The sequence below is a fragment of the Hyaena hyaena genome, unplaced genomic scaffold (assembly GCF_003009895.1).
Source record: "Hyaena hyaena isolate Hyena2069 unplaced genomic scaffold, ASM300989v1 scaffold_425, whole genome shotgun sequence".
NCBI lineage: Eukaryota > Metazoa > Chordata > Mammalia > Carnivora > Hyaenidae > Hyaena > Hyaena hyaena.
This window is the reverse complement of record NW_024081052.1, coordinates 1,597,304-1,610,980: the sequence shown is the minus strand read 5'-3', so window position 1 is coordinate 1,610,980 and position 13,677 is coordinate 1,597,304. Positions and strand designations below refer to the sequence as shown.

General features: G+C 38.2%; 1 protein-coding gene across 1 annotated transcript in view; it reads right to left on the bottom strand.

Annotated features, from left to right (window-relative positions):
* RAD50 (RAD50 double strand break repair protein) overlaps positions 1 to 13,677 on the bottom strand; it is a 93,180-nt gene that overhangs the window by 42,945 nt on the left and 36,558 nt on the right. Inside the window, exons 13-19 of the mRNA XM_039252564.1 lie at positions 13,236 to 13,473; positions 5,225 to 5,414; positions 4,466 to 4,592; positions 3,870 to 4,063; positions 2,147 to 2,257; positions 710 to 802; positions 514 to 627 (exon numbers count right to left, since the gene is read on the bottom strand). Coding sequence (XP_039108495.1) covers positions 514 to 627; positions 710 to 802; positions 2,147 to 2,257; positions 3,870 to 4,063; positions 4,466 to 4,592; positions 5,225 to 5,414; positions 13,236 to 13,473 — 1,067 coding nt within the window. The remainder of the gene's footprint in view (positions 1 to 513; positions 628 to 709; positions 803 to 2,146; positions 2,258 to 3,869; positions 4,064 to 4,465; positions 4,593 to 5,224; positions 5,415 to 13,235; positions 13,474 to 13,677) is intronic.

Genomic DNA, 13,677 nt, shown 5'->3' with positions numbered 1-13,677 from the left:
ACACACAAAACGGAGTATTTTATAATCGTTAAAAACAATATGGTGAATGTGTGAGTTTACTTGATATGTAAGACCAAACTGCACTAAGTGAAAAAAGGTGTAGAATATGAATGGTATGATCCCATATGTAAAAAGTATGTACACACATATACACACAGATTATTGATCTATCTCCCTGTTGATATGAGTAAGAAACTTCTTTAAGAATAAAAAACTGTTACCAGTAATGACATCTAGGAGTGAGACCAGGAATTGGCAGAGGGGAGGAGGAATTTTAATTTATATAACTGATTTAATTTTATGTTTAAACTTTTATATTTAAAATCTTATGTTTACACTTTTACTACATGTGCTTTTTAAAAATAAAATTGAAAAGAAGAAAAGACTATGTTATTAAAACTGCTTTTCTCTGTGTGCATTTCCACTCAATGGGTCTAGTGAAAGTAAAAGTAAAAATGAAAACATAAAGATTGGCACAAGTGATATCATAAGCCACTAGCAAAAAAGACCTACCTTCTGTGTATCAATATCTTGTCTCATAATTCCCATCTCTTTATTTATGTTTTCTTTGTGTTTCTCACATTCACTTAGTTGAGCTATCACTTTATTAAGTTCATTTTCTTTTTGCTACAAAAAAAGGAAATTCTTTAAAAAATTTTTAAAAGAAATAAAATTATAAGTAAATAAATAATTTTAAGCTTTAAATTACCTTCTTATAGTCGTCTTTCCCATCTTGGATATAATTCTCAATGTCTTTCATATAACCATGAATATTTTTAACCTTCTCTTTGATATCATTCACCTGTGGAAAAATATTTATTTTAATATTTATTTAATACTGATGTTTATTTATACCAGGGCATTTAAGAAGATTTATTTCCAAGGAAATATCTTAAGAAAACAAAAACTTCACAGGTGAGAAGACTGAAACACTGGCTTGGAAGCTGGAGCTTTGTGTTCCAGTTTCTACCACCAGCAAATGTTATAATCGGAGACAATTCTCCTTACTGTCTATGGGACTGGATTAAATAAATCTCTATTCTCAACTTCCATTTTATATAAAGAAATAAAATAATATTAATCCTTATTCTAACAAGAATTTTTTTGTAATGTTTATTTATCTTGAGAGCGGGGAGAAGAGGAGAAAGAAGCAGAGAGAGAGAAACAGAGAGAATTCCAAGCAAGCTCTGCACTGTCAGCACAGAGCCTGATGCAAGGCTCAAACCCATGAAACATGATATCATGACCTGAGTCAAAACCAAGAGTTAGACACTTAAACAAGGGAGCCACTCAGGTGCCCCAAGAATTTTTGTTTAAAAATTTTTTAAGTTTAGGGGCGCCTGGGTGGCTCAGTCGGTTGAGCGTCCGACTTCAGCTCAGGTCATGATCTCACGGTTCGTGGGTTCGAGCCCCGCGTCGGGCTCTGTGCTGACAGCTAGCTGAGAGCCTGGAGCTTGTTTCGGATTCTGTGTCTCCCTCTCTCTCTGACCCTCCTCTGCTCACACTGTCTCTCTCTCTCAGAAATAAATAAAACATTAAAAAAAAATTTTTTTAAGTTTATTTATTTAGAGAGAGAGAGAGGGAGAGAGAGAGAGAGGGAGGAAGGGAGGGGCAGGGGCAGATAGAGAAAGAGAATCCCAAATCCCAAGCAGGCTCTGTGCTGTCAGCAAAGAGCCTGACACCAGGCTTGAACTCATGAACCACAAGACCATGGCCCAAGCCTAAACCAAGAGTCGGACACTTAACCAACTGAGCCACCCAGGAACCCCCACCCCCGCCAAGAATTCTTTTTAATGTTTATTTTTGAGAAAGAGAGAGAGAGAGTGAGCGCAAGCATTGGAGAGGTAAAGAGAGAGGGAGATACGGAATCTGAAGTAGACTCCAGGCTCTGGCTGTCAGCACAGAGTCCTGTGTGGAGCCTGAACCCATAAAGTACAAGATCATAACCTGACCTGAGGTCAGACGCTTAACCGACTGAGCCAACCCAGGCTCCCCTAACGAAATTTTTTAATGTCAGGATTATGTCACAAATCTCAAAATAATATTTATCTTTTCATGTGTTTAATTTCATGTGAGCACCAACATGGTGCTCTGGACATAAGATTAATATATGTGTTTGATAATAAAAATATAAATGATATCTTACTTTATCCTGTGCTATTTTGTTGCTGGTATTTTTTTTATTGATTAATTCTTCTTTTTCCTGCTGGAACTTCTCCAGTGTTGTTTCCAAAGGGCTTAACTGCTCTTTAGCATCCTACATATACAAAATATAGAGTTTTATATTATATTCCATTATCTTATTTCAGGTGTCAGACTTTTTAGTCCTAATCAAAGCACTTTCTGTGTATGAGGCTTTAAAAATTAACTCATTTGCTCCTTCCAAACACGCAATGAGAAACCCTACCATTAATATATCCCATATTTCAGATCAGTAAACAGGCATACAAATAATTTGGGGTCACAACAACCAGTAAATGAAAGATCCAGTATCCAAACTCTTTCTAGTTCCAGACTCTTAACCACTATGCTATATACTTCAGCCACTGACTTGATTCCTAATCCAGGCCATGTGCTCCCAGTTTTATGGACCATGTGCCTTCATGTGTAAGTTTTTGTGAGTTTGCAGGGCACATGTCAACTCTAAGTGGCCAAAGACAAGGAATGCTTTTCAGGTCAGGCCTCTCTTTTACAGATGGGAATATGGTTATAAAGGACACTTTTTCCTTAAGCTTACTTTGCTAAGGCTAAGTAGGTATTTTATGGTAATAAAATCATACATGTATAATGATGTTGGTGTGTCCACCCCTATTTTGGAAGGAAAGTAATAATTTTATTAATCAGGAGTCTCCATTATTCAGCCTTGTAACATCTGTACAGCATAATTACATGACAACCACTGTTCAAAACAACTATCCTCAAGCACTTTAAGATAATTAATGAAATATCTAATGAACCCATAAAAGTAGAAACAATTCTTTAATATTACTTCAGTGTAGGTATAATTTTTCATACTGAGAAGAGGTTTGGTGTAGTGGGAAGTCAAATGTCTTAGACACTGAAGACCTACCTGAAAACCCTGCCTCCCACTAGCTGTGTGAACTTGGCCGAGACATGGGACATCTCTAAGTCTTACTCTCTTTTCTATAAAAAAGGAGACTATGCCACATATCTCAAAAGGATTACTGAGACATTAAATTGTTTAATGTCAAAGGGCTTTATAAACAGTAAAAAAAATTATACAAATATACAGTATTACTATAAGGCTCTGATAATTTATAATAAAAATACTTAAACATGTATGGCATTTAACAAAAGGGTCAATAATTTATTTAGTGCTCAGTAAATGTTTATAATTATGAAAAAAAACTAGGTAAGATTTTTATTTGTAAAACTGTTCAAACATTTAATTGATTGGGTCTGGGATTTGATTAATTTAGATGAGGAATGCCAAATGATTTCCAACTCAATGCCTGCTCTACATTGGGAAGGACTCTGATAGTGCATCTGGAATCAAACAGAAAAAGTGCTGAGTGGGAGACACAGTCTGCCATGGGTAGAGGAATCTGTAGGTAAGACAAATATCCCATACAAGCATGCACACGGTTGGCCAGCCACCTGCTAACCACCTCCAATAACAGGAAGTTCACTAATTAACTAGGCAACCAATTCTTGTTTATTATGGCCAAAATACTGCCAGATCTCTTTACCTATTAGTACAAGTTCTGTCACCTAGGAGCCAGGCACAGAATTATACTATTTTCATTCGATCCTCACAATATCCATAGTTTTAGCCACTACACTAATAAAGAGCACTTCATGTATTTGACTAATGTAAAAAACAGACATGTATGTATGAATCTTTTTACCTTTATCTCTCTGAATAAGGACTGAACTTCAGTAGATAACTCCACCGTCTGCTCCTCCAGTTGCTGACGACGTTGCAAATTAGTGGATATCTGAAGTTTCTCTGATTTCAGTTCATTTGTTGTACTCTTTAAGTGTTGAATCTGTTCCTGCTGGTCCTGTATAAGCTTACGATTCAATTCAATCTTACTGGCAACTGCACCAAAACACATTCATGCCGTGATTTATCTTAAGGATACAAAAAATTACTACAAACAGCAACCTTCCTTTTTTAGAGCTCTATGGAATTCACACAGGCTGAGTTTCCCTGGGTCCCACCCCCTGCAGTAAAAGTGCTACAGAACCTCTCCCTGACCAGCCATGGGTAAGGATCACAGGGCAAGTATGATAAAGAAAGAGTAGAGCTCCTCTGATACTTATTATTCAAAACATCCCATCATTTAAAATCTGTTGTGCAAAGCAAGGAAACTTTTCTCTTTTGAGAAAAGAGAGTGAATATACTGTGCACTGGAAGAGCATAACAGATATAAAATTTATGATAAAAAGCATAAGCTGGGATCAAGTCTCTATGGATACATGAAGACACAGACTCTATTACCTGTATCTAACTTGTGTTGTTTTTCTTGTTTCTCCTGGTTTACTTGCTGGACAGTTCTACCCAAGTCTAGTCCTTGCAGCTTAGCTGCTTGCTGTGCAATTTTTCTTTCAACATCTTTAAGTTCCATCTTAAGAATAAAACAGTTATTTCCTTTAACAATCTTGCTCCACTATTATTCAAAATCTTTAAAAATTGCTATTATTCTAAAATCTAAATCTGCAACTGATTTCAGTTATAATTTTAACAAAGTTTAATGGGACAAAATGAGTTTTAATAACTTAAATGACATAAAGGGAAACTAAAAATGAAAACAAACATGACTACGTCTTTAAAAAATTTTTTTTTAATGTTTCTTTATTTTTGAAGGAGAGAGAGACAGGGCATGGATGAGGGAGGGGCAGAGAGGGAGGGAGATAAAGAATCCTAAATGGGCTCCAGGATCTGAGCTATCAGCACAGAGCCCTATGCGGGGCTCGAACTCACAAACCGCAAGATCATGACCTGAGCTGAAGTCAGACGACTGAGCCATTCAGGCGGCCCTCAACAGGACTATTTCTTAACTCTCATGTTTATAAATAAAAACTCCAAACCCAGGAATGTGAACGTTAAGCAGTACTCACTCAGACTGTCTGCAATTCAGGATAGGGAACTCTAAACTTAACTTATACCTGAATACGTACTGTTTTTACCACTCTCACATTTCACATTCAAATCACCATGAAACAAGTTTTAGTCTGCCTTAAACTAAAATAAACTTACCTGGAACCTCTCCATAATTGTAACATCTGTCAGGCACACTTTAGCACTTTCCTCTTCAGGCATTATTGTGCCCAAGAGTGTTTCCTGTTCTTCTATGTCATTCTTTAAACGCTGTATGTCTCTATTGACATTTTGCAGTTTGTTTCTTAATTCTGGTATTTCCTTCTCCTTCAAATCAATTATACTTTGCCTTAACAGAAAACACACAATTAAAAATAAGCTATCTAATGTTTTCTTATCATTAAACGGAAGTCATGTATTTTTGGCAAGAGTACCATAGAAGTGACTATATCCTTCTCAGGGCATCTCGTCAGTGAGGACGTGATGTCATTACATCTTATTACTAGAGACGTTTGTCTTATTCACTTCGGTAACTTGGTATCAGCCAGATTTATCCACTATAAAGTTACTATTTTTATCTTAGTAATTAAGAACTTCTCTTAGGAGAAATCCATTGGGACTATGTCATTATCTCATTTCTCCTCAAACTTAAAAACAATGTTTTTTAAATGTTTATTTTCGAGAGAGAGATCATGAACAGATAATGGGCAGAGAGGCTGATGCAGGGCTCACTTGAGCTCATGAACCATGAAATCATGACCTCAGCTGAAGTTGGATGCTCAATTGACTGAGCCACCCAGATGTCCTCAAATTTTTGCCCACTCATTTTAATATCTATCCAATGGTAGATCTTGCTCACTTAAAAGTTACAATAGTCCCTCCCCCCCCCAACTTATCCACAGGAAATATACTCCAAGATCCCTAGTGGATGCCTCAAATCCATTTATATACAAACCAAACCTTATACAAATATATATTTGTTTTTTCCTATATAGACAAATCTATGATAGTGTTTATAAATTAGGCACAATCAGGGGAACCTAGGTAGCTCAGTCGGTTAAGGGTCCAACCACTTTAACTTAATTGGTTTGGCTCAGGTGGTGATCTCACCGTTCGTGAGTTTGGAATCTGTGTCAGGCTCTGTGCTGACAGCTCAGAGTCTGGAGCCCACTTTGGATTCTCTGTCCCCCTGCCCCTCCCCTGCTCGCGCTCTCCCTCTCTTTCTCTCTCTCAGATACATAAACACTAAAAACAAAAACAACAAAAAATTAAAAAATAAATTAGTCACAGAGATTAACAACACTACTAATAAAACAATTATGGGGCACCTGGGTGGCTCAGTCGGTTGAGCGTCCAACTTCAGCTCAGTCATGATCTGACATTCCGTGAGTCTGAGCCCCACATTTGGCCCTGTGCTGACAGCTAAGAGCCTGGAGACTGCATCAGATTCTAGGTCTCCCTCTTTCTCTGCCCCTCCCCTGCTCACACTCTGTCTCTTTCTCTCAAAAATAAATAGAGATTAAAAAAAGGAAAAAAATGAAAACAATTATAACAATACACTGTAATAAAAGTTACACGAATGTGGTCTCTCTCAACTTGTATTATTGTACTGTACCCTTCCTTCCTCTTGTGGTGGTGTCAGATTATAAAGTGCCTACATGATGAGATGAAGTGAGGCGAGGCCTTGTGACTTCAAGTGAGGCTACTGTTATATGTTATATCACCAGGATCACTGACTTCTGGACCACAGTTGAGCTCAGGTAACAGCAACAACAGAGTGAAGCTGCAGATAAGGGGGACTACTGTATTACTGAGGACTTTGCCAAAAAGAGATTTTCTATAAATTAACTGACCATACGGATCGAAAGTATCAAGATAGTAAAAACAAAGACTGAAGAGCTGTCGAAGACTGCAGGAGCCTAAGGAGAAAAAAAAACAACGCAATGTGGGATCCTGGGTTGGATCCTGAAACAGAAAAATATTGATGGGAAGTGCTGAAATTCAAAAATGGTTTGTAGTTAACAGCACCACACAAATGTTAATTTCTTGGTTTGATAACTTCTTTATGGTTACATAAATTGTGAACATTAGGAAAAGCTGGGTGAAGGGTAGAGGTGAATTTTCTGTACTATGTTTTGTAATTTTTCTCTAAGTCTACAATTATTTCAAAATAAAAAGTTTAAAGAAAAAATGGAAAAAACGAGACCACTCAGCCAAATGCCACATGGGTTTATGGTACAAAAGCTTTTACCCAATTTACTGCACCTACTGTAGTTAATGGACTACCACTCTTGTGGTAGAAAGACTGGCTCCACATCTAATTTTGTTGACACCTCTGAAACAAACCTTGTATCTTTAAAAAAAAAAAAATTAACTTTTCTTCTGAAAAATTCCAAATTCTTAATTGAAAATTAGTTCAATAAATTAAACTGATTTCTAATGGAGTCTTATAGTAAACTAAAGGAAAAACCAGAAACTCAAGTGTTAGTTAGCTCTGGCATACTGCTACGAGTTAACTATTTTTAAAAGTCTACACTATGACCAAGAAATGTCAACCTGAACTGATCTGTGGCAACAAAAGACCTATAGTTTGTTATGCCACCAAGATGAAAAAATTTCCTGAGTAAATATGAAGGTATATAGATTCTGAGTAATTCCATGCTCACATCACTTCATGAATCTTGTGGTCACAGACCAGAAGTTGGTCTTAAATTATGTTCCTAATACCTAAACAGTGACACAGTTATGATAACCTAATGACAGTCAAGCATTCACTTGACGGGGGACATCTTTGGGGAACTACAGGTGTCCATTCAACTGTGACCCTATTTTTACATTTTCACATGCATACAAAAAAACCTCTTATTGATGTGGTCCAGGTTTTGGTGCCTTCTTTAGTGATGATTACCTAAGATGCTAAAATAAGTATTGGAACAAAGAATAAAAATGTTTCCCAAAAGAATGGGTTTTTGAGATTAGGATTCTGTTCTGTCCTGTAAAATTTTCAGAAACTCCGTTCATCTATTTTTGTGACAGCATTCCTTTTCCAAGGGGCTTTTATGAGAAACCTACAGACATGGTTGTGTGAAAACATCTTTCAAAGAAATGGGGAAAAATAACAAGTTTTTATTGAGCTGAGGTGTTATAATAAATAAACCTGACTCAGTACTAAGCAAAATGATAAACATGTATATTTTCATTTGAGATTTCATTCATGATGGTAGTCTTAATATATATTAAGTGCTGGTGAGTTTTGACCTTTAAATAAAAATATTTCCTTCAAAGAGGATAAGCAAGATCTGGCTTCTCACTACCTCTCTGAGCTCATCTTCAACCATTTTCCCTTTAGCCTTGAGGGATTTTGGATTGCCTAGAATGCTCTTCTCCTGGACAAATGCAAACAGCTCCCTTATTTCTCTCATGTCTACACTTCGATGCCACCTTCAACAGCAATTCCCCTCTCATCACCACTCAGGATTCTGTACTTCCTTACCCTGCTGTATTTTTCTCCAACACACTGATTTACCTCTCAGATTACGTATTTATTTTTCTAGCTTCAGGTTATCTTCTTTTTTTTATTTTATTTTTTTACAAATAGTTTATTGTCAAGTTGGTTTCCATATAACACCCAGTGCTCATCCCCACAAGTGCCCTCCTCCATGCCCATCTCCCCCCTCCCCCTCCCCCCATCAGTCCTCAGTTTGTTCTCAGCATTCAAGAGACTCTCATGGTTTGCCTCTCTCCCTTTCCCCATTTCCCCCCTTCTTCTCCCCCATGGTCCTCCGTTAAGTTCCTCCTAATCCTCCTATACGTGCAAACATATGATATCTGTCCTTTTCTGCCTGACTTATTTCGCTAAGCCTAACACCCTCAAGGTCCATCCATGTTGCTACACATGGCCAGATTTCATTCTTTCTCATTGCCATGTAGTATTCCATCATATAGATAAACCACATCTTCTTGATCCATTCGTCCGTTGATGGACACTTAGGCTCTTTCCATGTTTTGGCTATAGTTGAGAGTGCTGCTATGAACATTGGGGTACATGTGCTCCTATGTATAGGCACTCCTGTATCCTTTGGGTAAATTCCTAGCAGTGCTATTGCTGGGTCATAGGGGAGTTCTACTGTTAATTTTTTGAGGAACCTCCACACTGTTTTCCAGAGGGGCTGCAACAGTTTACATTCCCACCACCAGTGTAGGAGGGTGCCCGTTTCTCCACATCCTCGCATCTAGAGTTCTCAGATTTGCTCATTTTAGCCACTCTGACTGGCGTGAGATGGTATCTCAGTGTGGTTTTGATTTGTATTTCCCTGATGAAGAGGGATGCTGAGCATCGTTTCATGTGTCTGTTGGCCATCTGGATGTCCTCTTTGGAGAAGTGTCTGTTCATATCTTCTGCCCGTTTCTTCACTGGGTTGTTTGTTTTTCGGGTGTGGAGTTCGGTGAGTTCCTTATAGATTTTGGATATTAACCCTTTATCTTATATGTCATTTGCAACTATCTTTTCCCATTCCTTTGGTTGCCTATTAGTTTTGTGGGTTGTTTCCTTTGCCGTGCTGAAGCTTTTAATCTTGATGAGGTCCCAATTGTTTATTTTTGCTCTTGATTCCCTTGCTTTTGGGGATGTGTCAAGTAAGAAGTTGCTGCGGTGGAGGTCAAGGAGGTTGTTTCCTGCTTTCTCCTCTAGGGTTTTGATGGTTTCCGGTCTCACATTCAGGTCTTTTATCCATTTTGAGTTTATTTTTGTGTATGGTGTGAGAAAATGATCTAGTTTCATTCTTCTGCATGTTGCTGTCCAGTTTTCCCAACACTATCTGTTAAAAAGGCTGTCTTTTTTCCATTGGATATTCTTTCCTGCTTTGTTAAAGATTAGTTGGCTGTATACCTTTGGGTCCAGCTCTGAGTTCTCAATTCTATTGCATTGGTCTATGTGTCTATAGCTTCAGGTTATCTTACTTTGTGACCAGAGAGCATATAGGTGCCACTCCAGATACTGGGTTGCTATATGGATTAAAGTCAACAACAAATACTTTGACATTCTCCCAATGAGAGGTGGAGTCTGTGTTCTCTGATTGAATCTTGGGAGGCTCTGTGACTACTGTCACCAACAGTCCACAGCAGAAGTAATACTGTGCCAGTTTCTAGGCCCAGGCCTTCAGAAACTAGCAGTTTCTATTGCCTATCTGTTGGACTACTTGCTCTTAGTATCCTTCATTTGATAATCCAGCCACTCTGCTGCTAAAAGCCCAAGACACGTGTGTAGGCTATGTGAAAGCATTGTGTTTGACAGCCCCAGTGGAGGTCCCAGACAATAGTCAGTGTCACTTCAAGTCATCTGAGTGAGCCATCTTGAATTCTGAGCCCAGTAGAAGACTTGAGATGACTACAGCCAACATCTGACTGCAAGTGCATGAAAAACCCTAAGTGAGGAACTACTCAGCCAAGCCCAGTCATCCCACAGAAGCATGAAAAATCATAATAAATGGTTGCTGTGAGGCACTAAGTTTTGAGGAGGTTGTTATGGAGCAGTAAATAACTGGAACAGATACTAAAACTCTCATACATTCAGCAAATAGTTACCAGTGTTACAACACAGAAGGAATTAAGGAAGTGAAACAATGAATAAAGTATGTACCCTACTCTGAGATGGCAAGGGTCTTAAAATGTACTACAACGTTGATTTCTCCTATTTATATCAATATGACACAGAACTAAGCTCACATTTCCTCTGAGTGGACTTTCTACCAATTTCCCTTTTTTCTTTTACTTTATCTTTATCCTTTCAAGATACTGCCTTATTCCTTTCTCTCCTTTTCATTCTCAACCTACTGCTTTTGTCTCCTTATCACATTCTCTCTATAGCCTCCAATAATCTAGTTTTCACCCTTGAAGGCTATATTAGTTATCTATTGTTACGTAACAAAACATTTCAAAACTCAGCAGCCTGAAACAACAGCACTTATTTTAGGATCAGAGACGGCCATCTGGGTGGGTACTTCTGGTTCAGAGTGTCTCACCGAAGTGGCAGTCAAGCTGCTGGCCAGGGCTGTGGTCATCTCAAGGCTTGAGTGCTGGAGAATCCATTTCCAAATGATACTCACTCATGTGGCTGTTTGAAAGCCTCGGTCCTTGTCAAGTGGGGCCCTCCATAGGGCTGCTCATATGGCAGCTGGCTTCACCCATATCCCAAAGAAAAGGAGAGCAGGGAGCTAGTAGCTATTCAGTATGTAACTGAATCCGGGAAGGGACATGCTACCACTTCTGTCATATTTTATTGGTTACAGAGAACAATCCTAAAACATAAGAGAAGACTGTACAAGAGCATGAATACTGTCAGGTAGGGATCACTGGGGATCATCTTGGAGGCTGGCCACCACAAAGCCTATCTACTCAGACCTTTCTGACTTCTATTGAAATTTCTCTTTGGTTTTCCGGGACAACAAATTCTCCTAGCGTTTTTGCTTCCAGAGTTGTTCTCTTTTTTAAAAAATGTTTTTAAAGTTTATTTATTTATTTTGAGAGAGAGTGTGTGTGCAAGTGGGGAAGAGGCAGAGAGAGAGAAAGAGAGACTCCCAAACAGGATCTGTACCACCAGTGCAAAGCTCGATGCAGGGCTTGAACTCACTAACTGTGAGATCATGACCTGAGTCCAAGTCAGATACTTAACTGACTGAGCCACCCAGGTGCCCCACACTCTTTTTTTTTTAATGCTTATTTATTTTGAGAGAAAGAGAGAAAACGTGAGTTAGTGGAGGAGAGGGGCAGAGAGAAGGAGAGAGAGAGAGAATCCTAAGCAGGCTCCATGCTATCAGCACAGACCCTCTGACATACGGCTCGATCCCAAACAACTGCAAGATCATGATCTGAGTGAAAACCAAGAGTCAGAAGCTTAACTGACTGAACTGTTCTCCCAATATCCATTCAATATATTAACATGAGATTCATTTCTTAAAACACATTTTTCATAAATCCCTAAGGATGACTCCCTATGACCTTTCAGAGGGAGTTGTTAACTAGGCCTGAATATTATGTAGCCCTATCTTCCTGATTGATTTTGGCAATCAATCTCCCCAGGATTCTTTCAACTCTAGATCACCTTTCTATTGAAGCACAGGTCATGCTCCCCTTCTCTTTACACACACTGTTCTCATTTCTCTCTTCACTTTTCTTCCGTTAACGGATTTGAATCAACTTCCCTGTGCTTTATATGCTCCTCCTATCTTGTTCTCAAAATCTTATTCTGTAGTCCACTGGCTTCTCTCTTAACTAATGTATTTGTCTGAACCAATTAAGCACTTTATTAAGCCCAGCTTTCTAAATATTCAATTCTAGAGCCTGTCTCCTTATTTAGAGCATCAGCACCTAAGAGATCATGTCATATAGGTCTGTTATCAGCTTGGCGCTCTATGTTGTGGGAGACACCAAGACATCATCACATACTTTCTGATCTTAGTTATAAGCAGACCATCATGTGAATCTATTGAATAAGTGAGGGAAAATAAACAATACAAATCACTATGATTCATTCTTTTTCAAAGTGGGAAAGACATAAAAATATAAATTTTATCTGTTGGGGGAGCTTGCAGCACTTTAATTCTTTTGCTATGTTTAGAAAGTGACATACTAGCAAACAGTACAAAATCTGACAAAATTCCTGCTTCCAAGCCAAGTCTCAGGAATTAAACACACACACACACACACACACACACACACACACACACACACACACACAAGTAAAGATTATATGTGCCCTGTGACTAGTTTAAGAAGTTTGCTTACCTTTAAACAAAATAATTATTTTTTCTTATCACATAAATAACCTGACATGGGACAAAATGGCTCAGAATCTTGACTTGAATTTTTACTCATTCAACACATTACTCAACACCTACAATGTGGCCAGGGACTGGATGGGTGCCTTTTTTTTTTTATGTCTATTTATTTTTGAGACAGAGAGAGAGAGAGAGAGAAAGAGAGAGAGAGAGAATGAATCCCAAGCAGGCTCTGTGCTGTCAACACAGAGCCCGACACAAGGCTCAAACTCATGGAATGTGAAATCATGACCCAAGCTGAAATCAAGGGTCAGATGCTTACTTGACTGAGCCACCCAGGCACCCCTGGATGAGTACCTTTTACATGTACAGTAATGGTAAATCCGCATTCTCACCTCATGGGGACAAGTCCCAGCATTTCATCACGTCGTTTTTCTTTTTTCTTTAGTTCTGATTCTGTTGACTTCAGTTTATCTGGAGCAAGCCGCAGTTTAGACTGTAAATCACTGATGACTTCCTGTAATTCAGCTTCCGTCTGAAAAACCCTCTGACAGACAGGGCAACATGACTGGTTTTCATCTGTTAGCTGAGTAATAAACTGGGAGTAAACTGCTGTGGCTCCAGCCAGCATGGCTATTTTAAGAAAATAAATATTACCAGTGAGAGGAGTATATAAAATACAGTTTTGTCACAGTGGTTATAATCCTTTTATATATATATATATATATTTATATAAACACATTATAGAAATAAAAATTCTCTAATATTTACATAGTATTTGAAAGGACACAATACATTCAGATTTGTATTAATTACTTATTGGTAATACATAAAAAG